General features: G+C 50.3%; 1 protein-coding gene across 1 annotated transcript in view; it reads left to right on the forward strand.

Annotated features, from left to right (window-relative positions):
- Positions 1–300: 300 nt before the first annotated feature.
- Positions 301–23,818, forward strand: part of DNM2 (dynamin 2) — a 103,837-nt gene continuing 80,319 nt past the window's right edge. The window contains exons 1-3 of the mRNA XM_075343896.1: positions 301–465; positions 553–640; positions 1,163–1,282. Of these exons, the coding sequence (XP_075200011.1) occupies positions 301–465; positions 553–640; positions 1,163–1,282 (373 nt within the window). The remainder of the gene's footprint in view (positions 466–552; positions 641–1,162; positions 1,283–23,818) is intronic.

Below are 23,818 nucleotides of genomic sequence, written 5' to 3' on the forward strand. Positions count from 1 at the left end.
GGAAAAGAGTTCCACATTGAGGAATGTGACAGCCTGGCAGAAAAAGAAGGGAAATATGAAAAGAAAAATTGTAAAGACTCCAAAGAACCTAGGGCTGAGGAGTGCGAGAAAATCTCTGAAGTTCCAGAGGAAATTGAAAATGATGCTGCATAGACTCAAGAGAATCCAGAAGGCAATGTTGCACAGACCCAATAGAAAGCTGAAGGTGACACTGCAGAGCCCGAAGAGAAAGTTCAAGGTACTGTGGTGGAGACCCAAGAGACAGCTGAAGTTGCGGAAGTGGAGAAAGCCACTGAGGAAATGAAGTCTGGACCAGAGGACTCATCAGAAGCTGAGAGCGTGACTGAACCTGCTGATAAGGCGAAGAATGAAGAAATAGAGATTGACTCAACTCAGAAGAAACCCATTGACTCTGAAGCTGCGGCTAAACCCGAGGATAATTCAACTCAAGAGGTGGAGCATTTGGTAAGATAAGAAGAGGAAGATGAGTTTGATAGACCCAAGGAACTGTTCGATGGCTGTGAAGGTAAAGAAATCCATCTGGTCTTTCAGTGCATGGTTGATGTGGCCGAAAAAACTTTGTTAGAAGACTGTACCAGTGGGACGATACATGAAAAATTTAAGAAAGCCATTAGAGCACGTAAAGTGTATTTTGCCCCAGGGGCTAATCAATTCTTGGTATTGTCTTCAAGTGAAGCCATAGAGAAGCGGGTGGCTATACTAAGTGATGCGTTCATATAAAGTGGATGATCATGTTAAGGAAAGAAAAAGCCGCCAGACACTTAAAGCGTACAAAGCAGTTGACCGCAGCGTTGCAGTAAGTGATGGTAGTGAGAAGATATATAATAGGACTCGCCATACGTATACTCGGAAGTAACATTCAGCGAGGCAGAAAAATCCCAGGTATCACGGAAATCAAATTCGAAGATGATAAGGGAACATTTTGAACTTATGGAGGCAATGAAGAGAGCTCAGAATTTGTGGGAGATCGTGGAAGATTTCATACAGGTGCCCTGAAATCTTGTGAAGGAAGTTCTTGGAAGAAATGGAGAGGTCAACCAGGAAATTGTGGATAAATCTGGAGTGGTCAGAGTGAGATTAGATGGTCGTAATGAAGCCAAGATACTCCGTGAAGATGGTATGGTCCCATTTGTCATTGCAGGAACGAAGGAAAGTGTTGGAAATGAAGGGGTTCTTCTAGAATATCATATTGTATACCTAGAAGAGGTGAAGCCGTTAAACCTTGAAGGATGGAAGATTAAGGAACAATTTCGTCAAGTTGGTATGAGGCGGCAACTGCTTTCGGACAGGGGCCCAGAGGTGTGATGAATCTAAGGAATGTATTTCCTCGTCTGTCACTCATGGGAAGCAGGTCCTACAGTAAAAGGAGCCAAGGTCATAGAGGACCCAATTACACTTTGGGAGATGGTACAAAGGCTGAGCCATGAAATTAAGTCCAAAGGAAAGGGTGAATTGAGTGACTGGTCTCTGGCTGCTGAGAAAGAGAGAAATTTGCTGACAGGTAGAGAGCCGAAGATGCCATGGAAGACAAGGCCATGGTAGATCTGCAAAGAGAGGATGTGGGAGGATCTAGAATTGGCAAGTCTTCTGTGAAAGTGATGCGGAAAGGCCTAAACAGTAGCCCCAATAGTATACTTGATGACCAGACAGTAGATTCGACTGTAACTAACCATAGGAGACGGTCATGGTAGGGGAGGTCTGACAAAGGTGCTGACCTAATAATGGAAGCTCAAAATCACCAGAGAAGAGTCTCAGGTCTGGTAAGGAAAGGTGCCAAGCCCCACGGCTTTAGGCAAAGGGGGAGGTATGTAACATGGTGGCGGGTATGTATTGCCGGTGTGATGTAAACCCGGATGTCTGCTCTGGTACCTGTAGTGCCTCGAGTTTTATTAGGACGTTCCATGGATAGGTTTATGGATAGCTGGAGAGGCAGGTGGGTCTGACTATCCACATACCCCCTCCATGGGTGTGACTCGTGTTTTTAAATGGTCTCTGTTTGTTTGACACATGGGCAGTGTGTGGAGGTAAGGAGGAGGTAAGGAGGCCTCCTGTGAGAAGTCTCTGTGTAGGGACATACTGGACTGTCACTGAAGTGCTGGTGTTTGAAATATGAATTCTGTTTTTCCTGCATTGAAAGACCGTTTATTTTCTGTATTGAGGCATGGAGGGTTAATAAGTCAACCTGGATGTTTTATACAAAGTTCCTGCCGTGCCTACCTCAATGCAATTGAGAAGCAAAATGAGAACCACGTCACACCATGTTTCTAGCCAAGCAGTGGTCCTACAGGCACACGGCCACAATAGCCACATGCCAATATGCTGAATGGATATGTAACCAGTGCTTCATTCATATGGGGGTCAGTCCAACTACCTTTAGGCGTACCTCTGGGTAGAGGGAAAGCCTAGGGTATACTTAGTCTAAGGCGGGCTTTGCACACTACGACATCGCAGGTGCGATGTCGGTGGGGGTCATGTCGAAAGTGACGCACTTCCTGCGTCGCTCTCGACATCGTAGTGTGTAAATCCTAGATGATACGATTAACGAGCGCAAAGGCGTCATAATCGTATCATCGGTGTAGTGACGGCAAATTCCATAACTACGCTGACACGCCGGTCCGATGTTGTTCCTCGTTCCTGCGGCAGCACACATCGCTGTGTGTGAAGCCGCAGGAGCGAGGAACATCTCCTACCTGCGTCACCGCTGCTCCCGTCGGCTATGCGGAAGGAAGGAGGTGGGCGGGATGTTTACATCCCGCTCATCTCCGCCCCTCCGCTCCTATTGGCCGCCTGCCGTGTGACGTCGCAGTGACGCCGCACGACCCGCCCCCTTAATAAGGAGGCGGGTCGCCGGCCAGAGCGACGTCGCACGTCAGGTGAGTGCATGTGAAGCAGCCGTAGCGATAATATTCGCTACGGCAGCTATCACAATGATATCGCAGCTGCAACGGGGGCGGGGACTATCGCGCTCGGCATCACAGCATCGGCTTGCGATGTTGCAGCGTGCAAAGTACCCCTTAGGGTCAGCCTAGGGGCTCTTTTTCAGTCACTCCGGTGACAAAGAGTTGCTCATGGGTCAACCATGTCTCCAGAGAACCCTTCACCTGCATCCAAAGAAGCCGAGCCATACATGGAAAACTCTGGCTCCTAACTGGTGGCCAAGGTTTTGGGCATCACTCCACTTTTGTGGACATCGGTCAGTGACTCACAATCAGTCTTAGATATGGAGTGTCTAAGGTTTAAGTTCTTGAGCTCTACAACTTTCCATGACTGACCCATTTTCTGCTCCCACCATTCCTGGATATGAGCTGTCACTTAGAACCGTCCCTCCCTCGGTTTACAGGGATTTTTTTTCTCATGGGTCCATTCATCTTTCTCTCCTTGCACTTTCCTACTCAAGTGTCACGTTTTCGGACTGTGTGCACAACAACCACACAATGGAACAGCGACCGTCGAGGATCAATATTTGTGTGGAGAGGAGTGAGGGGAGATGTCACACTCTTCACTAAAACACAATTCATATGAGAGAAGGAAGGAAAAACCCCAGTGACTGCTCACACTCCTGCGTGCGGGGAGCGTTGTCCCACTGTTCTGGGTGGATTGGGGTGAGCTGATGGCTAAACAGCACTAATGCCGGGGTAAATACCACAACGTCCACGCTGCTCCGAGCATGAAGATGAGTGAAAGCACCACGCTCAACTGATATATCACAGCACAACCCCAGGGTGGAAATTATGATGACGGCCATTAATCCCTTCCTTCTACAACTCGTTATTTACAACTACCTGTCATCCACTCTTCTGGGAAGGATTTCCACAAGATTTTGGAAGCATCTGTGTGAATTTGTGAGCATGTGTGAGGAGACACTGATGTTGGGGAGTGGCCGGGCTCACAATCTACGTTCTACCTCTGAGGTTCGGGCTCTGTCCGGCCGCTTATGTTTTTCACACCAAACACCCTACAACCATGTCTTTATGGACTTTGTGCTCTTGGCACCGTCATGGAGAACAGAAAAGGCCTTTCCCAAATTGTGCCCACAAAGCTGGAAGCTACTATTGTCCACAATGTCTTGTGCTGGAAGATTAAGATTTCTCTTCCCTGGGACTAAGAGGCCAAGGATGACCCCTGATAACACCCCAGAGCATTGTCCCCCTCCACCTTAAGTACAGGGGGCACAATGCAGTAAGGGAGTAACATTCTCCTCCATTCACCAAACCCATCCAACAGACGTAGATGAAGAAGTGTGATCCATCACAGCACAGAACACGTCTCCTCCAGAATCCAGTGGTGGTGGCATTACCCCAATCCGTCCCATATTCTGCATTGTGCTTGGTGATGTACGACTTGGCATTGTGCTTGGTGATGTACGTCTTGGCATTGTGCTTGGTGATGTATGGCTCTGCATTGTGCTTGGTGATGTACGGCTCGGCATATTGCTTGGTGATGTACGGCTCTGCATTGTGATTGGTGATGTATGGCTCTGCATTGTGCTTGGTGATGTAAGTCTTGGCATTGTGCTTGGTGATGTACGGCTCTGCATTGTGCTTGGTGATGTACAGCCTTGCATTGTTCTTGGTGATGTGCGGCTCAGCATTGTACTTGGTGATGTACGGCTCGGCATTGTACTTGGTGATGTACGGCTCGGCATTGTGCTTGGTGATGTACGGCTCGGCATTGTGCTTGGTGATGTACGGCTCGGCATTGTGCTTGGTGATGTACGGCTCGGCATTGTGCTTGGTGATGTACGGCTCGGCATTGTGCTTGGTGATATAAGTCTTGGCATTGTGCTTGGTGATGTACGGCTCGGCATTGTGCTTGGTGATGTACGGCTCGGCATTGTGCTTGGTGATGTACGGCTCAGCATTGTGCTTGGTGGTGTACGGCTTGGCATTGTGCTTGGTGATGTATGGCTCGGCATTGTGCTTGGTGATGTACGGCTCTGCATTGTGCTTGGTGATGTACGGCTCAGCATTGTGCTTGGTGATGTACGGCTCGGCATTGTGCTTGGTGATGTACGGCTCGGCATTGTGCTTGGTGATGTACGGCTCAGCATTGTGCTTGGTGGTGTACGGCTTGGCATTGTGCTTGGTGATGTATGGCTCGGCATTGTGCTTGGTGATGTACGGCTCTGCATTGTGCTTGGTGATGTACGGCTCTGCATTGTGCTTGGTGGTGTACGGCTCAGCATTGTGCTTGGTGATGTATGGCTCGGCATTGTGCTTGGTGATGTACGGCTCAGCATTGTGCTTGGTGATGTATGGCTCGGCATTGTGCTTGGTGATGTACAGCTCGTCATTGTGCTTGGTGATGTATGGCTTGGCATTGTGCTCGGTGATGTACGGCTCGGCATTGTGCTTGGTGATGTACGGCTCGGCATTGTGCTTGGTGATGTACGGCTCAGCATTGTGCTTGGTGGTGTACGGCTTGGCATTGTGCTTGGTGATGTATGGCTCGGCATTGTGCTTGGTGATGTACGGCTCTGCATTGTGCTTGGTGATGTACGGCTCAGCATTGTGCTTGGTGATGTATGGCTCGGCATTGTGCTTGGTGATGTACGGCTCAGCATTGTGCTTGGTGATGTATGGCTCGGCATTGTGCTTGGTGATGTACGGCTCAGCATTGTGCTTGGTGATGTATGGCTCGGCATTGTGCTTGGTGATGTACAGCTCGTCATTGTGCTTGGTGATGTACGGCTCGGCATTGTGCTTGGTGATGTACGGCTCGGCATTGTGCTTGGTGATGTACAGCTCGGCATTGTGCTTGGTGATGTATGGCTCGGCATTGTGCTTGGTGATGTACGGCTTCTGCAGTGGCTCGGCCATGAATCTCCTGGCAGGCGCAGTGTTTGTGCTGATGTTACCAGAGGAGGTCTGGACTTTTCTGCCCTCTGCTCCTCAGCACTCGGCCCCCCCCACTCTGTAACGCCGTTACGTGGTCTCCACTTTGTGGCTGAGTTGCTGCGGTTCTCTCAATATTATCACTCACAGGTGATGGGGGAAGATTCAGGAGGAAGAAATGTCAGGAACGGACTTATTACCCCGGTTGCTCATATGACAGGACGCACTGGTATCATGGAGCTCTGCACCGGCCTCTCTGTCACAGGGTAGTATTGGCGGGGGGCCGGATGATATACCGTACATCAGGAGTGATGGGGTCGGAGGTTATACATCGAGGGGCCGCTTGTTATACCCCGAGGGGCAAAAAGCCAAATGTTATACACAGGGGAAGTGGGGGCGGATGTCGTACACTAGGGACGAAGAGACAACTGTCATACACAGGGGGCAGGAAGCCGGTGTTATACGCTGGGGACGGAGGGAGGATTGTTATACATGGTGTGAGGCAAATCCCGGGATATGAAGATGAATTATGACTCCAGTCATAATCCCTCATCACTCCCTGGCAGTGCCCCCTCCCTTCTTGTTCTCAGTGTTCCACTTACACCTCCATGGCCATGTCCTGTGATATGGAAATTAGGTGGTGTGGGAACAATGGACACAGGATGACTCCCTGCCATGACCCTGTAGTAGGAGCTGCTAGCTAGTTAGCAAGGCTATGGAACTAGCTAGACAGAACGACTCCAGTAAAAAATGGTTCATATCTCGCAAGCCATATTTCCGATAAATATGGCAACCATAAAAATGGTGTCTCCGCATGCGGACGATGCCGGCACACCCTTTTTATGGGAGCAGGACATTGGGAAATGCCCCAGGCGTGATATCAGCCAATGGGGAACTGGCAGACAGGTCATGAAACCTCTCGTTCTGTAGCTAAATTCATAGCTGTCACAATGAGAGCATTGGCGTCCGCCTACGACGCTCCCAGGCAAAGTTATGGCCCATATTCCATGTTGGGATATTGTCCATAACTCAAGCCAGGGGTGGAGCAGTGCTCCCTGTGAGGTCACCAAGGTAGGAGGGGACCTGGATCTGCCCAGGTTGATAACCCTACTTCGGCCATTTTCCAGGGTTCTTTTCGCTGGGGGCACGTGTAGGAAACATCTGTGGGAAGGATCCTAGAAACCTGGCCTACAGCGCCCCCCTGTGGCCAGACGCACAAGGTAACTGATGTAATTGTATACCTGTTTGTAACCCATGCTTTGATTGTAACTGTACTCTGACATATGTATATTCTGTAGATTCCCTATTGTATATATTGTAGTTCTAGTGTGCTTTAGGCTGATTAAATTATATAATTAATCTTGGGCTGTTCTGTTATCTCGATCTTGAATCCCACGTCTGTGTGTTCGGCTAATAGTTACCGTAAATCGGTTGGTGGCAGCGAATTGTGCCAAGGATTATTGTGGGGAGGCCAGTGAGATTCGGGGAGATTTTATATATTCCGCCCGCGGAGGTCGGGGGAATATATACCCTACTCTCACCGGGGACCCTTCAATAATCGGCATAAGTAGTATAGCGGCCTCCTTGCTTATTGTCGGGCAATTCCATAATTGGCCTGACTATAAGAGGGGCGCTAGAGAGCGCGTCACGTGCTCTGTCTGTCGGTCGGGAGGTATAAAGGAGGGGTGACCCCCACTTGTTACCCCCCGATTGTGACGTACTGGTAGCCAGCGCGGGGGATTTCTGAGTGACCCCCCCGGTGGTTTGTGACACATGGGTAGCCCGGAGGCTGGTGTTATACACTGGGGCAAGGGGCCAGGTGTAAATGTGCCCCTGCTAAGTACTGTGTAATGCCCGTGTCTGACCGTACAAGAACATACCACATCTCATGGGCAGGGAAGCAAGTGAAACAGTATAAAAACATTACAGTATGGAACTGCAACTGATCCTTTCTGTGAGGTAAAACATTTTTTCTTTGAGGTAAATCATTGTTTTTAAACAGGCAGGGAAATGTTTTACCTCAGCTGTGATCCCATACTGTAATGTCTGTATACTCTCCCCTTCCCAGGAGCTTTGATATGATCAGACCATGTTCCTGTACGGTGAGACACGGCCATTACACAGTACATAGCAGGGGCACATGTACTAGGCCATATCCCTTTATGACAACTTGTAAATAAAGGCCTGTACTGTGGGGAAACTTGTCCGTGCTGCGCCACCACTGGAGAAAATAAGCATTGCACAATGCCTATTCGGTTTATAAAGTGTCAGTACTGGACTAGTCCCCCAGAGACGCTCAGTATACCTGATCCTCAAAGGATCCCGGATAGAGGAGACCCCATCTATTGACTCAGGATTACCACATAGAGTGTGCTAATGTGAGGAAAGAGTTAACTTAAAATTGAATAGATGGACATTCATGATGTTTTGTAAGATGAACAAACAAGCCCAGCTGCGCTATGACGCTGAGAGCGGATTCAAGAACTCTAGACGCTGAGACCCGAGGACAGAGATAAGACCTGCGCCTAGTCTAAGACAAAAAGAGTTGTGTTTTTACTGAGAAATGGGAAGTTACGCCAAGAATCGAAACTCATTTATGCTTTACCGAGAAACAAAAGTTATTCCTTTGTACACGACATAGCTACGCCCCTATTAGGTTGATAAACCCTGTATGTGATAATAAACTAGCAGTCGTCTTCGGAGCGCACATCTCTTGCTTATGTGCAGATACCAGTCTCATGTCTGTATCTCATTAAGGCTGAGAGAAGCTGAGGGGGGGCCCGGGACTCCCTTTGCATTTGGTCATCGCTGGCAACAGTTGTGACCTATTGGTCAACTTAACACTAAACTGGACAACCCCTTAAACTGTGAAGTGCTGCTAAAACTGGAATATCCCTTTAAGCATAACTAGGCTTCCTTCAATAATAACTATTCGGATATTACCACTTTTCTCATTATCCCTTCCCCCACTATGGTGCTCCAGTACATATACCGCGTGTGTATATACTATGCAGTATATATATATGTAGCAGGGCCAGAAAAACGGCATTAAGACTACATGGCATGCCGGCTCTAAACTGGGTCATTCCCACCCAAATGTGGCCCCAGGGCGATGTTTATTGATAGCAGGTTATGCAGGATGGCCTCTCCTCACCCCGGCCGATCGTCTGTGTGTTTTGTAAATTTTTCCTCAATTGACCTGAACTCTTTAAGATATAAGAAGAAAAAAAGCAAACAGAGAACACAGATCCTCAGCCTGTGGGGAGGTCTATGTGACCCCAGAGATAGCACAAAGCGAGAACTGAGCCCGGGGTATCAGGTTAGGGAGCGGTAACACAAAACCCGCAAAGCCTAAATAATGTATAGTGCTGTGTACTGTGTCCCTGACTGACACCAGGAGACCCGCACATCCTAAACACCGGCCACCCGCAACCCCCGAACCAACTGACCAACAAAGGAAGAACATGTACTCCTATACATGGAGGCAGTATTATAGCAGTTATATTCTTATACATAGGGGGCAGTATTATAGCAGTTATATTCTTGTACATAGGGGCAGTATTATAGTAGTTATATTCTTGTACATAGGGGGCAGTATTATAGTAGTTATATTCTTGTACATAGGGGCAGTATTATAGTAGTTATATTCTTGTACATAGCGGCAGTATTATAGTAGTTATATTCTTGTACATAGGGGGCAGTTTTATAGTAGTTATATTCTTGTACATAGGGGGCAGTATTATAGTAGTTATATTCTTGTACATAGGGGCAGTATTATAGTAGTTATATTCTTGTACATAGAGGCAATATTATAGTAGTTATATTCTTGTACATAGGGGGCAGTATTATAGTAGTTATATTCTTGTACATAGGGGGCAGTATTATAGTAGTTATATTCTTGTACATAGGGGCAGTATTATAGTAGTTATATTCTTGTACATAGGGGGCAGTATTATAGTAGTTATATTCTTGTACATAGGGGCAGTATTATAGTAGTTATATTCTTGTACATAGGGGGCAGTATTATAGTAGTTATATTCTTGTACATAGGGGGCAGTATTATAGTAGTTATATTCTTGTACATAGGGGCAGTATTATAGTAGTTATATTCTTGTACATAGGGGCAGTATTATAGTAGTTATATTCTTGTACATAGGGGCAGTATTATAGTAGTTATATTCTTGTACATAGGAGCAGTACTATAGTAGTTATATTCTTGTACATAGGGGGCAGTATTATAGTAGTTATATTCTTGTACATAGGGGGCAGTATTATAGTAGTTATATTCTTGTACATAGGAGCAGTACTATAGTAGTTATATTCTTGTACATAGGGGGCAGTATTATAGTAGTTATATTCTTGTACATAGGGGGCAGTATTATAGTAGTTATATTCTTGTACATAGGGGCAGTATTATAGTAGTTATATTCTTGTACATAGGGGGCAGTATTATAGTAGTTATATTCTTGTACATAGGGGCAGTATTATAGTAGTTATATTCTTGTACATAGGGGGCAGTATTATAGTAGTTATATTCTTGTACATAGGGGGCAGTATTATAGTAGTTATATTCTTGTACATAGGGGCAGTATTATAGTAGTTATATTCTTGTACATAGGGGCAGTATTATAGTAGTTATATTCTTGTACATAGGGGCAGTATTATAGTAGTTATATTCTTGTACATAGGAGCAGTACTATAGTAGTTATATTCTTGTACATAGGGGGCAGTATTATAGTAGTTATATTCTTGTACATAGGGGGCAGTATTATAGTAGTTATATTCTTGTACATAGGAGCAGTACTATAGTAGTTATATTCTTGTACATAGGGGGCAGTATTATAGTAGTTATATTCTTGTACATAGGGGGCAGTATTATAGTAGTTATATTCTTGTACATAGGGGCAGTATTATAGTAGTTATATTCTTGTACATAGGGGGCAGTACTATAGTAGTTATATTCTTGTACATAGGGGCAGTATTATAGTAGTTATATTCTTGTACATAGGGGGCAGTACTATAGTAGTTATATTCTTTTACATAGGGGCAGTATTATAGTAGTTATATTCTTGTACATAGGGGGCAGTATTATAGTAGTTATATTCTTGTACATAGAGGGCAGTATTATAGTAGTTATATTCTTGTACATAGGGGCAGTATTATAGTAGTTATATTCTTGTACATAGAGGGCAGTATTATAGTAGTTATATTCTTGTACATAGGGGCAGTATTATAGTAGTTATATTCTTGTACATAGGGGCAGTACTATAGTAGTTATATTCTTGTACATAGGAGCAGTACTATAGTAGTTATATTCTTGTACATAGGGGGCAGTATTATAGTAGTTATATTCTTGTACATAGCGGCAGTATTATAGTAGTTATATTCTTGTACATAGGGGGCAGTATTATAGTAGTTATATTCTTGGACATAGAGGGCACAGGCAGTATTATAGTAGTTATATTCCTGTACATAGGGGACAGTATTATAGTAGTTATATTCTTGTACATAGGGGGCAGTATTATAGTAGTTATATTCTTGTACATAGGGGCAGTATTATAGTAGTTATATTCTTGTACATAGGAGCAGTATTATAGTAGTTATATTCTTGTACATAGGTGCAGTATTATAGTAGTTATATTCTTGTACATAGGGGGCAGTATTATAGTAGTTATATTCTTGTATATAGGGGGCAGTATTATAGTAGTTATATTCGTGTACATAGGGGGCAGTATTATAGTAGTCATATTCTTGTACATAGGAGCAGTATTATAGTAGTTATATTCTTGTACATAGGGGGCAGTACTATAGTAGTTATATTCTTGTACATAGGAGCAGTACTATAGTAGTTATATTCTTGTACATAGGGGGCAGTATTATAGTAGTTATATTCTTGTACATAGCGGCAGTATTATAGTAGTTATATTCTTGTACATAGGGGGCAGTATTATAGTAGTTATATTCTTGGACATAGGGGGCAGTATTATAGTAGTTATATTCTTGTACATAGGGGCAGTATTATAGTAGTCATATTCTTGTACATAGGAGCAGTATTATAGTAGTTATATTCTTGTACATAGGGGGCAGTACTATAGTAGTTATATTCTTGTACATAGGAGCAGTATTATAGTAGATATATTCTTTTACATTATGTATTTATTGTTGTATAGGACTACAAGTCTCAGCATGCCCCTCCTATTGAAGTCATAGCTTTACACCAGCTGATGATATAGCCACTTTTAATTTCCGGGTGTATAACAAAGGGTTAATTCTGTATATCACGTGCTTTGAGTGACAGCTGATATTATCCAATCAGATTAGTTTCTGTCGTTGACGGCCATGGTATTGCTAAGCAATCAGCGCCTGAGAGGCTGCCCTCTCTTCCCGGCACCGCCTTCTGGCTTCTCCGCCCTTCCTTGGTGATGACGTATGGAATCTACTCCCTATCAGAATGGTGGAATTCTTGAGTGACATAATTATCGCCCAATAGGGATTGCCGGGTGGCGGCCGTTGGGCTGTGTGTGGATGGCAGAGGAAGCCGAGCGGTAACGGAGAGCTGCCGGAGACCGTGAGCAACCATGGGGAACCGGGGGATGGAGGAGCTTATTCCCCTCGTTAACAAGCTCCAGGACGCGTTCAGTTCCATAGGCCAGTCCTGTAACCTCGACCTGCCGCAGATAGCAGTGGTGGGAGGGCAGAGCGCCGGCAAGAGTTCCGTGCTGGAAAACTTCGTAGGCCGGTAAGTTGTGCTGGCGCCGGTCTGTCACCGCGGCGTCTGCGGCATTCCCGTGAGGTATTTACTATTCACAGATGGACTTTGCGCACTTTACGTAGTTTTTCTTCCAGGCTGTTCAATGAGTGACGTCACCGTGCTGCGCTCGTGCTGCTGACAGCGGCGGCGCCGGAGCGGTCCCCCCAAGAGGGCTCCTGCCGTCCGGGAAACTACAACTCCCAGCATGCCCTGCCTGCCGAGCCTATGGAGGAATGCTGTGCCCATTCTCTGGTGTGCTGTGTGTATTGTAGGTCGGGTGGAGACGTGCAGCGTGTAATTATCTCCATCCTACACCTGATACACCCGGACCTGAGATGTGGGGAGTTCCCAGCAATCAGCTCTGCCGGCTAGTGCCTGGTATGGGGTGTGCCTGTCAGGGGGGGTGTCTGCCGGCGAGTACCGGGCCTGTCGGGGGGGTGTCTGCCGGCGAGTACCGGACCTGTCGGGGGGGTGTCTGCCGGCGAGTACCGGGCCTGTCGGGGGGGGTGTCTGCCGGCGAGTACCGGGCCTGTCGGGGGGGTGTCTGCCGGCGAGTACCGGGCCTGTCGGGGGGGTGTCTGCCGGCGAGTACCGGGCCTGTCGGGGGGGTGTCTGCCGGCGAGTACCGGGCCTGTCGGGGGGGTGTCTGCCGGCGAGTACCGGGCCTGTCGGGGGGGTGTCTGCCGGCGAGTACCGGGCCTGTCGGGGGGGGGGGGGGGGGGGTCTGCCGGCGAGTACCAGGCCTGTCGGGGGGGTGTCTGCCGGCGAGTACCGGGCCTGTCGGGGGGGTGTCTGCCGGCGAGTACCGGGCCTGTCGGGGGGGTGTCTGCCGGCGAGTACCGGGCCTGTCGGGGGGGTGTCTGCCGGCGAGTACCGGGCCTGTCAGGGGGGGGGGGTCTGCTGGCGAGTACCGGGCCTGTCGGGGGGAGGGGGGGGGGCTGTCGGCACGTACCAGGCCTGTCAGGATGACTGCCAGCTCGTAACGTGAAAATTGTGGGGCTTCTGGCAGTTTTTTCGGGGGTCTGCCGACATGCATTGGGGGGAGGCGTTTTTCAGGGGGCTGCCGGCGCATACTGGGCCTGTGTGGTGGCTGCAGGCAAGTGCTAGGTCTTTTGGGGTGCTGCTTGTGTTTAGAGGGGCTGTTGGCATGTACCGGGCTTCTTGAGGGGGCTGCCGGCAATTATCAGCCCGACAGGTTTTTCGGGGGACTGACAGCGTACCGGGCCTGTTTGGATGGTTTCCGGTGTTTGGCAGCTTTTTGAGAGGACAGGCGGCACGTACCGGTCCTGTCTGTGGGCTCCAGGCATGTGCCAGATCTGTTGGGTGGCTGTCGGTGTTTGGAGGGGCTGCTGGCACGTAGCAAGCCTGTCAAAGGGGTTGCCGGTGTTCATCAGGGTTTTCTTGGGACTGCCGGCTTGTACCGGGCCTACTGTGGGGCTTCCAGCAGGATTTTCGGGGGTTCTGCTGGCACGCATTGGGCTGGTTGTGCGGGGTGGAGCTGCCGACGTTTGACAGGTTAAGGGGGCTGTTGGCACATACCGGGCCTGTCTGTGGGCTGCAGGCATGTGCCAGATCTCTTGGGGGGGCTGCCGGTGTTCGGAAGGGCTGTTGGCACATACCGGTCCTGTTGGGGGGGCTGCCGGTTATTTGGCAGGTGTTTCTGGGGGCTACCGGCTCATACCAGACCTATTTTGGGGGTTACAGCAGGTTTATCGGGGGGCTGCAGGCATGCTCCAGGCCGGTTGGTGCGGTACTGGCGTTTGGCAGGTTTTTCAGGGGGCTGCCGGCTTGTACCGGACCTATTTTGGGGCTTACTGCAGGTTTTTCGGGAGGCTGCCGGCATGCTCCGGGCCTGTTGGTGGGGTGTCGGCATTTGACAGGTTTTCCAAGGGGTTGCCGGCACGGGGTGGGCCTGTTGGGGGTGCCGGCACGGGGTGGGCCTGTTGGGGGTGCCGGCACGGGGTGGGCCTGTTGGGGGTGCCGGCACGGGGTGGGCCTGTTGGGGGTGCCGGCACGGGGTGGGCCTGTTGGGGGTGCCGGCACGGGGTGGGTCTGTCTGGGGACTGCCCATGCACTGGTTACTACCTGCTAAAAGTGCTCACAGGGAGCGCCCCCCCCCCCCCCCCCCCCCCGGGACCAGGGTTGCAGCAGGTGATTTCTTGCCGGTCTCATTAGATAGAAGCCCGGAGAGCGTCGCGGTTATGGCAGAATTTGCCGTACACGGCAGCAGGACGCCACCGCACAGAGCACCGGTGTGAGCCGCAGTCTTGGAGGAGGGTTCCCGGTGTTACAGCTCCCGTGTCGCCTCATGAGGACGGACCGCAGGTGGGGGGGGGGGGGGTGACGTCTGCCGGAGTCTTCTGGCTCTTGGCATCTGATGCTTGGTCCGAATCTCCGCACCGCTGATGGGGTCCGGGCAGCGATATGCCGGGGTTTTATGTTGTGTCTGATCGATTTTACAGATTAATGGCAGAATAATCCTCGTTCCTTGGATCTGACAGGAGCAGATGATTGAATGTGGCGGATTTTTAGATGGCGGCTTCTACCCATTCTCCACCATGTGCACCCACAGTTTTGGAGAACGTTGGTAAACTGTGACGGTCACTGAGTGGCGCCCCCCTGATGATGCCACGGCAATGGGAATGTGCTGAGCATCCACCATATTGGTGGCAGTTAAAGGGTCAATAAGAATTTGCAGCTTTCTTTCTCCCGATGCATCTAAATTAAGCAACTCTCTAATACTGTTAATAAAGTGACCTTCTCCAGCTCCTCCGCTGACCTATGTGTCTCCATGGTAACAGCATTTCTGCCGCCTCATTCTTGACACTGGGTGGACTGCTTGTTTCCATGGCGATGCATGAGTCTTCACTGGCGCTGGAGAAACCCCTTCAGTCCATACATATTGGGCCAGTAAAGGAGCGATCGCTGATAATGACCCCTGGACTAACGCCTGATCTGGTTAATCTGATCCTAAATACTGTCTTCTGCCATCCCTCAGTTATTCCTCCTGGAAACGGATGGATAAGTGGTGGAGGGTGTTCAGTGCTCCGATAGGCGCGTGATATCGTCAGTTCTGATTGGTCGATGTCAGGGATTAGCTTCCCCCCCTAGCTGGTAATTTGCTGATGTCTATTCATACATTTCCAGGAAGAGTAACAGAGTGACAGCACAATGCAGAGTTATTAGCAAAGATGCTACAGAATTGTTGTTTCATTGAGAACACAAGTATTTCCCGAAACTGAGACGTCGTCAAACAAGCCACGGTTACCGGGCGTTAAAGGGGTCCTCCTGCCTTCACTAGTGACGCCTGTCATTGAATTCATGGAGGGTGGCTGCCATTGGTCAGTCATTGGCAGCTGGGTCAGCACCGCTCTGTACACAGTCTAGTGGTTATTCTCGGTACTGCAGCTCAGGTCACAGTCCCTTTAATAGGAGCTGAGCTTGCAGTACCGAGACTGGCCACTACATGGTGTATGGAGCAGAGCTGCACCGAGCACTGGAGATAAGGCTGCGGACGGGGGAGCTGGACCCCACTGAGCTGATGTCTATTCCCTGGATATCAGCATCAGAAAACCCGACTCCTCCGGTAAAGCAGTGATGAGATTAGACCCTCAGGAGTCGCCCCCCCCCCCCCCCTCCTCCTCGCTGTGGGCGACCATTGTCACTGCTGTTAGTGGCACCCAGAGCTCACAGGGGCACAGGCTGCCCGTATGTTACTGGAAAGGGAGGAATATAATGGGCCCCGAGCTTTCCTGTGTGTATGTGACACCCCACCCAGTGTGAGCATGAACAGACCCCGCTCTGTACCCGCTCCCCCTTTATCTGGTGCACAGGGCATCATGCCAAGTCCTGCCCTCTGCTGTACAATGCAACATATGCTGCCAGCCGAGCACCAGGACGCTGCGCTTTCTCAGGGACGAGGGGTCCCGGCCGAGCACCAGGACGCTGCGCTTTCTCAGGGGCGAGGGGTCCCGGCCGAGCACCAGGACGCTGCGCTCTCTCAGGGGGGAGGGGTCCCGGCCGAGCACCAGGACGCTGCGCTCTCAGGGGCGAGGGGTCCCGGCCGAGCACCAGGACGCTGTCCTCTCTCAGGGGCGAGGGGTCCCGGCCGAGCACCAGGACGCTGTGCTCTCTCAGGGGCGAGGGGTCCCTGCCGAGCACCAGGACACTGGGCTCTCTCAGGGGCGAGGGGTCCCGGCCGAGCACCAAGACGCTGCGCTCTCTCAGGGGCGAGGGGTCCCTGCCGAGCACCAGGACGCTGCGCTCTCTCAGGGGCGAGGGGTCCCGGCCGAGCACCAGGACGCTGCGCTCTCTCAGGGGCGAGGGGTCCCGGCCGAGCACCAGGACGCTGCGCTCTCTCAGGGGCGAGGGGTCCCGGCCGAGCACCAGGACGCTGCGCTCTCTCAGGGGCGAGGGGTCCCGGCCGAGCACCAGGACGCTGCGCTCTCTCAGGGGCGAGGGGTCCCGGCCGAGCACCAGGACGCTGCGCTCTCTCAGGGGCGAGGGGTCCCGGCCGAGCACCAGGACGCTGCGCTCTCTCAGGGGCGAGGGGTCCCGGCCGAGCACCAGGACGCTGCGCTCTCTCAGGGGCGAGGGGTCCCGGCCGAGCACCAGGACGCTGCGCTCTCTCAGGGGCGAGGGGTCCCGGCCGAGCACCAGGACGCTGCGCTCTCTCAGGGGCGAGGGGTCCCGGCCGAGCACCAGGACGCTGCGCTCTCTCAGGGGCGAGGGGGCTCATGAGGAACACACTGGGGCCATGTGCTGACACCAAGAAGACCAGAGAGAAGTGAATCCTGTCAGCTCTGCACAAAGTGCAGGGAGGCCACAAAACCTCCAGACCGCCGGCACCAAACTCACTGACCGAGAATACGTCTCCACACCGAGGACCGTCACCCTACACTGCGGCTCTGAGGTCGCCTACATGAACTGAAAGGCTCAGGATGGACAGATGTGTGGAAGGAAAGCGTTACAGGATGCTTCATTACAGAACGGAGACCTAATAGTGAGTGCAGCTCTGGAGTATAATACAGGAGGTAACTCAGGATCAATAATGTATGTACACAGTGACTGCACCAGCAGAATAGTGAGTGCAGCTCTGGAGTATAATACAGGAGGTAACTCAGGATCAATAATGTATGTACACAGTGACTGCACCAGCAGAATAGTGAGTGCAGCTCTGGAGTATAATACAGGAGGTAACTCAGGATCAATAATGTATGTACACAGTGACTGCACCAGCAGAATAGTGAGTGCAGCTCTGGAGTATAATACAGGAGGTAACTCAGGATCAGTAATGTATGTACACAGTGACTGCACCAGCAGAATAGTGAGTGCAGCTCTGGAGTATAATACAGGAGGTAACTCAGGATCAATAATGTATGTACACAGTGACTGCACCAGCAGAATAGTGAGTGCAGCTCTGGAGTATAATACAGGAGGTAACTCAGGATCAATAATGTATGTACACAGTGACTGCACCAGCAGAATAGTGAGTGCAGCTCTGGAGTATAATACAGGAGGTAACTCAGAATCAGTAATGTATGTACACAGTGACTACACCAGCAGAATAGTGAGTGCAGCTCTGGAGTACAATACAGGATGTAACTCAGGATCAGTAATGTAATGTATGTACACAGTGACTGCACCAGCAGAATAGTGAGTGCAGCTCTGGAGTATAATACAGGAGGTAACTTGGCTCAGTTCCTTTTAATCTTGGGGAAGTTACTTGTGTGGTATTTTATAAATTGAAGTCTTATTTTATCCTTTCATTGGCGGTTTTTCTAAGTATGCCCCCTCCCCCCGATGACCGACAGTAGTGGTACCGCGGCTCTGGTGAGGACGTGTGCCCCTATACGAGGGCCGGCAGCTGATTTCCAGTCACCATTACTACCATGTTTTTCCAAAAATAAGCCCTCCCCCGAAAATAAGCCCTAGTCCCGGATTAATAATGAAGTGTTCGTGCAGCTAAGAAAGATACAGATACTGCAGGACACTTCATTATAGACAGCGGCACCCGGCAATTACACTCACCCGACACTGAGTGGCAGGACCTTCAGTGATCACACACCCGCACACATCAGCACACACGCAAACATCGGATCGCACGCAAACATCGGATCGCACGCAAACATCGGATCGCACGCACATCTCATCCAGCGACACCGATCTCTTGTCGCCGGGAGAATCCTGAGAGGCAGTGCAGTGGAGCGCAACGAACAGGACCTGCGGCCGGACACGTGACTTGCTCTCATCCCCTGCTGCCGTAAGCGCGTGATGTGATGTGATGTGTTTGCCTGGGATCGGCTGTGTGCGCGCGCCTGGGATCGGCTGTGTGCGCGCGCCTGGGATCGGCTGTGTGCGCGCGCCTGGGATCGGCTGTGTGCGCGCGCCTGGGGATCGGCTGTGTGCGCGCGCCTGGGATCGGCTGTGTGCGCGCGCCTGCGATCGGCTGTGTGCGCGCGCCTGCGATCGGCTGTGTGCGCGCGCCTGCGATCGGCTGTGTGCGCGCGCCTGCGATCGGCTGTGTGTGTCAGCTAGCAGCAGGGTAGGACGGCGTGCAGCACCGACCGGAGATCACAGGAGGACCTGGGAACCACGCAGACGTCCTGGTCTGGTGAGTATGAGTCTCCAGGGAAGTGGGGGGGGGGCATCTGCTTTTTTGGGGGGGTAAACTTACCCCCATTTGTGTTTCTCCAAGAATAAGACCATTCTCCAAAAATAAACCCTAGCGCTTTTTTGGGGGACAAAAAAAATATAAGACAGTGTCTTATTTTTGGAAAAACACGGTAAGCAGCTGCCCCTCAGACTTTCCAGCGGTTTTCTGCAGGTTGAGCCCTCACATCTCAGGATGTGGCCACCATTCCTTACCGTATTTTTATTTCTCGTTAGTGATAAAGATATAAATGGAGACTTTTTTTTTGTTATATAAGAGTTTAATGGAATTGGAAAACATGATCCAAAGCAGTCACATGTGTAACTTTTCTGCGCGGGTTTTGTATACCTGGAGCCGTCCATACGCCCAGCGTCTGCTCTGCTGTATATAGACGTATAGCTATAAATACTGCCACCGCTCCTGCAGCTTATGATAACATGCGGTGATGGTGGCGGGGGAGGAGATCACAGCACGGGCTGTGTCAGTGCATTTATCCACTATTAGAAATATTATGGGCTATTATCAGGTGTTCAGAGAAAGTTTTACAAAACCAAACTACTATGTTAGGCTACTTTCACACTTGCGTTGGACGGCTTCCGTTGCTATCCGCAGCCTTGAGGAATTACGGTAACCGTTGCAGGAAACCGTTATATTCCTCATAGACTTCTATTAGCTACGGATAGCAACGGATGGTCTTGCATTGCATCCGTCCTGCGGCGCATCAGTTGTTTTGACGCTGACCGGCGGGCAGATGGAACGCTGCATGTAGCATTTTTCTGCACTTGGCGGAGTGTCAAAAAAACGCAACCTGCAGGATTCCGTCGGCGTCCGTTGTTTTTATAATGGACGCCTATGGTGGCGGATTCCGTTAATGCATCCTCTTTACACAACTGCACATGCCCAGATGTGTAAAGTCAAGGAAAAAAAACCTATAACTGATTGCGTTATTTTGTACGATCCGTAGCATCCGTTGTGCCACTATATGCAACGCATTCGTTGCATGCGTCACACAACGCAATGCTACGGAAGCCGTCCAACGCAAGTGTGAAACTAGCCTTAATAAACTATCTGCCAAATTATCAAATGACAGCAACTTTTCTGTTTATATGATGTGTTCTGTTACTGACAAGCAGTATTATAGTAGTTATATTCTTGGACATAGGGGGCAGTATTATAGTAGTTATATTCTTGGACATAGGGGGCAGTATTATAGTAGTTATATTCTTGTACATAGGGGCAGTATTATAGTAGTTATATTCTTGTACATAGGGGGCAGTATTATAGTAGTTATATTCTTGTACATAGGGGGCAGTATTATAGTAGTTATATTCTTGTACATAGGGGGCAGTATTATAGTAGTTATATTCTTGGACATAGGGGGCAGTATTATAGTAGTTATATTCTTGGACATAGGGGGCAGTATTATAGTAGTTATATTCTTGGACATAGGGGGCAGTATTATAGCAGTTATATTCTTGGACATAGGGGGCAGTATTATAGTAGTTATATTCTTGTACATAGGGGGCAGTATTATAGTAGTTATATTCTTGTACATAGGGGGCAGTATTATAGTAGTTATAGTCTTGTACATAGGGGGCAGTATTATAGTAGTTATAGTCTTGTACATAGGAGCAGTATTATAGTAGTTATATTCTTGTACATAGGGGGCAGTATTATAGTAGTTATATTCTTGGACATAGGGGCAGTATTATAGTAGTTTATATTCTTGTACATAGGGGGCAGTATTATAGTAGTTATAGTCTTGTACATAGGAGCAGTATTATAGTAGTTATATTCTTGTACATAGGGGGCAGTATTATAGTAGTTATAGTCTTGTACATAGGGGGCAGTATTATAGTAGTTATATTCTTGTACATAGGGGGCAGTATTATAGTAGTTATATTCTTGGACATAGGGGCAGTATTATAGTAGTTTATATTCTTGTACATAGGGGGCAGTATTATAGTAGTTATAGTCTTGTACATAGGGGGCAGTATTATAGTAGTTATATTCTTGTACATAGGGGGCAGTATTATAGTAGTTATATTCTTGGACATAGGGGCAGTATTATAGTAGTTATATTCTTGTACATAGGGGGCAGTATTATAGTAGTTATATTCTTGTACATAGGGAGCAGTATTATAGTAGTTATATTCTTGGACATAGGGCAGTATTATAGTAGTTATATTCTTGGACATGGGGGGCAGTATTATAGTAGTTATATTCTTGGACATGGGGGGCAGTATTATAGTAGTTATATTCTTGGACATGGGGGGCAGTATGGTTGTTGTAATTCTAGCTAAGGATGGGGTCACTCTTGTACAAGATGCCATTATTCTCTGAATAGATATTAACCCTTGATGCTGGTGGTGGTGACTCGGTGATGTCTGTAGGAACGTTCCTCATCTCCTGTGATTCTTTGTGTTCTTGTAGGGGCATTTTTGCTTTCTTTGTCGGTCGCGGTCACCTGCTGAAGCCTGGGACAGACGTTCTGTGTCTCATATTCTTGTAGATTTATAGTAGTCTGATCACAGCTCGGTGTTGTGTGGGTGATTATGGCTCTCGCTCTCCTGGAAGGATTTTTACAAGAGGTTTGAGCATTTGTGGGGTGACCCTGATGTTGGAGGGCGGCCGGGCTCACAATCTCCGGTCTAATTTTTGGATGTGGCAGAGGTCCGCACTCTGTGTGGATGGCACAGTCCTGGGGAACAGAAAAGTGTCTCCCCCCCCCCCCCCCCCCAAACTATTAGTTACAAGTGTCTCTACAATGTCTTGTGCTGGAGGATTAAGATTTCTCTTTCTTGGGACTAAGGCCGATCCTTGATAACAGCCCAGAGCATCCTCCTCCTCCTCCTCCTCCACCATCTGTACAGCGGGCACAATGCTCACCAACCCCAGACTCCTCCATCAGACGCAGAGAGAGCAGTGTGATCCATCACTGCGCAGAACACGTCTCCTGCAGAGTCCTGTGGTGGTGGCTTTACACAGATCCATATGACGCTAGGCTTTGGGCTTGGCGATGTGTGGCCTTTCATTGGGCTGTGCGGTGTGCTGGCCCGGCGTTGGGCTGTGCGGTGTGCTGGCCCGGCGTTGGGCTGTGCGGTGTGCTGGCCCGGCGTTGGGCTGTGCGGTGTGCTGGCCCGGCGTTGGGCTGTGCGGTGTGCTGGCCCGGCGTTGGGCTGTGCGGTGTGCTGGCCCGGCGTTGGGCTGTGCGGTGTGCTGGCCCGGCGTTGGGCTGTGCGGTGTGCTGGCCCGGCGTTGGGCTGTGCGGTGTGCTGGCCCGGCGTTGGGCTGTGCGGTGTGCTGGCCCGGCGTTGGGCTGTGCGGTGTGCTGGCCCGGCGTTGGGCTGTGCGGTGTGCTGGCCCGGCGTTGGGCTGTGCGGTGTGCTGGCCCGGCGTTGGGCTGTGCGGTGTGCTGGCCCGGCGTTGGGCTGTGCGGTGTGCTGGCCCGGCGTTGGGCTGTGCGGTGTGCTGGCCCGGCGTTGGGCTGTGCGGTGTGCTGGCCCGGCGTTGGGCTGTGCGGTGTGCTGGCCCGGCGTTGGGCTGTGCGGTGTGCGGGGCCCGGCGTTGGGCTGTGCGGTGTGCGGGCCCGGCGGTGTGCGGGCCCGGCGGTGTGCGGGCCCGGCGGTGTGCGGGCCCGGCGGTGGGCTCAGCGATGATTGAGCCACGAGCCCCCACTCTCCCCCCGTGTACGTCCTGCGGTTGTGGCCGCTGCTTGTGATCAGTGGATGGTCTGATGTTTGCTGAGCTTCTGCTGCGTCTGATAAGCAGAATACACCGGCACACCCTGCCCAGAACGGCCGCACAGTCAGAGGTGATAGCTGCCATATTATTCCCAGCAGGAACACATGAATCCGGAGACGCATCACTGCACAGCGGAGCTGTGAACGCTGAGCCCGACAGCACCGCTCCGGGGGGCAGTACAGGGTGCTACACTGGGGGTCTCGGCTTTGCTTGCAGTTTGTGCAGAATATTTAATCCCACCATTGGTTATTCCTGTGGTATCGAGTCCGTCTGACCCATTATTTTCTCTAGATCAGTCATCGGCAGCATGCTGACTGTTTCCACACTGCAGAGATGCTGGATTTTAGGCCTCCTCCCGGCTCCGCAGACCTCGTCTTACACTTTGGCCTCGGAGGAGAATCATTTACCGTGGACGGGTGAACACTTTGCTCTTAAAGGGCCGGCAGCGATGAGCCCTCATCCCGCTGGTGCTTTGCCTTCCTCGCCTGATGTGACATGTGGCCTCCTGCCCTGCGGTGATGCAGCACAATGCAGTGACATCAGGCGGGCCCGGCCTGGAGCAGACGCGTCCCCCCGCGGGAAGCATCCCTGCAGAGCTGCGCTCAGAGTCATCGCCAGCGCCCCTGAGCGAGCGTTTCCTTCCTCTCCATCCACGTTATCAGATCTGCATTGTCGACAGATCAGACGAGCGGGAATTGTTGTTTTCGGGGGGGGGGGGGGGGGTTGTAGTTTTCATTCCAAGCTCTGAACAAATAATGATCCTATAATCTGCTAATCCAGACTGCCTGATAATCCAGAATACACAAGGGGCACTCG

The sequence above is a fragment of the Anomaloglossus baeobatrachus genome, chromosome 4, assembly GCF_048569485.1.
Source record: "Anomaloglossus baeobatrachus isolate aAnoBae1 chromosome 4, aAnoBae1.hap1, whole genome shotgun sequence".
NCBI classification, from domain to species: domain Eukaryota; kingdom Metazoa; phylum Chordata; class Amphibia; order Anura; family Aromobatidae; genus Anomaloglossus; species Anomaloglossus baeobatrachus.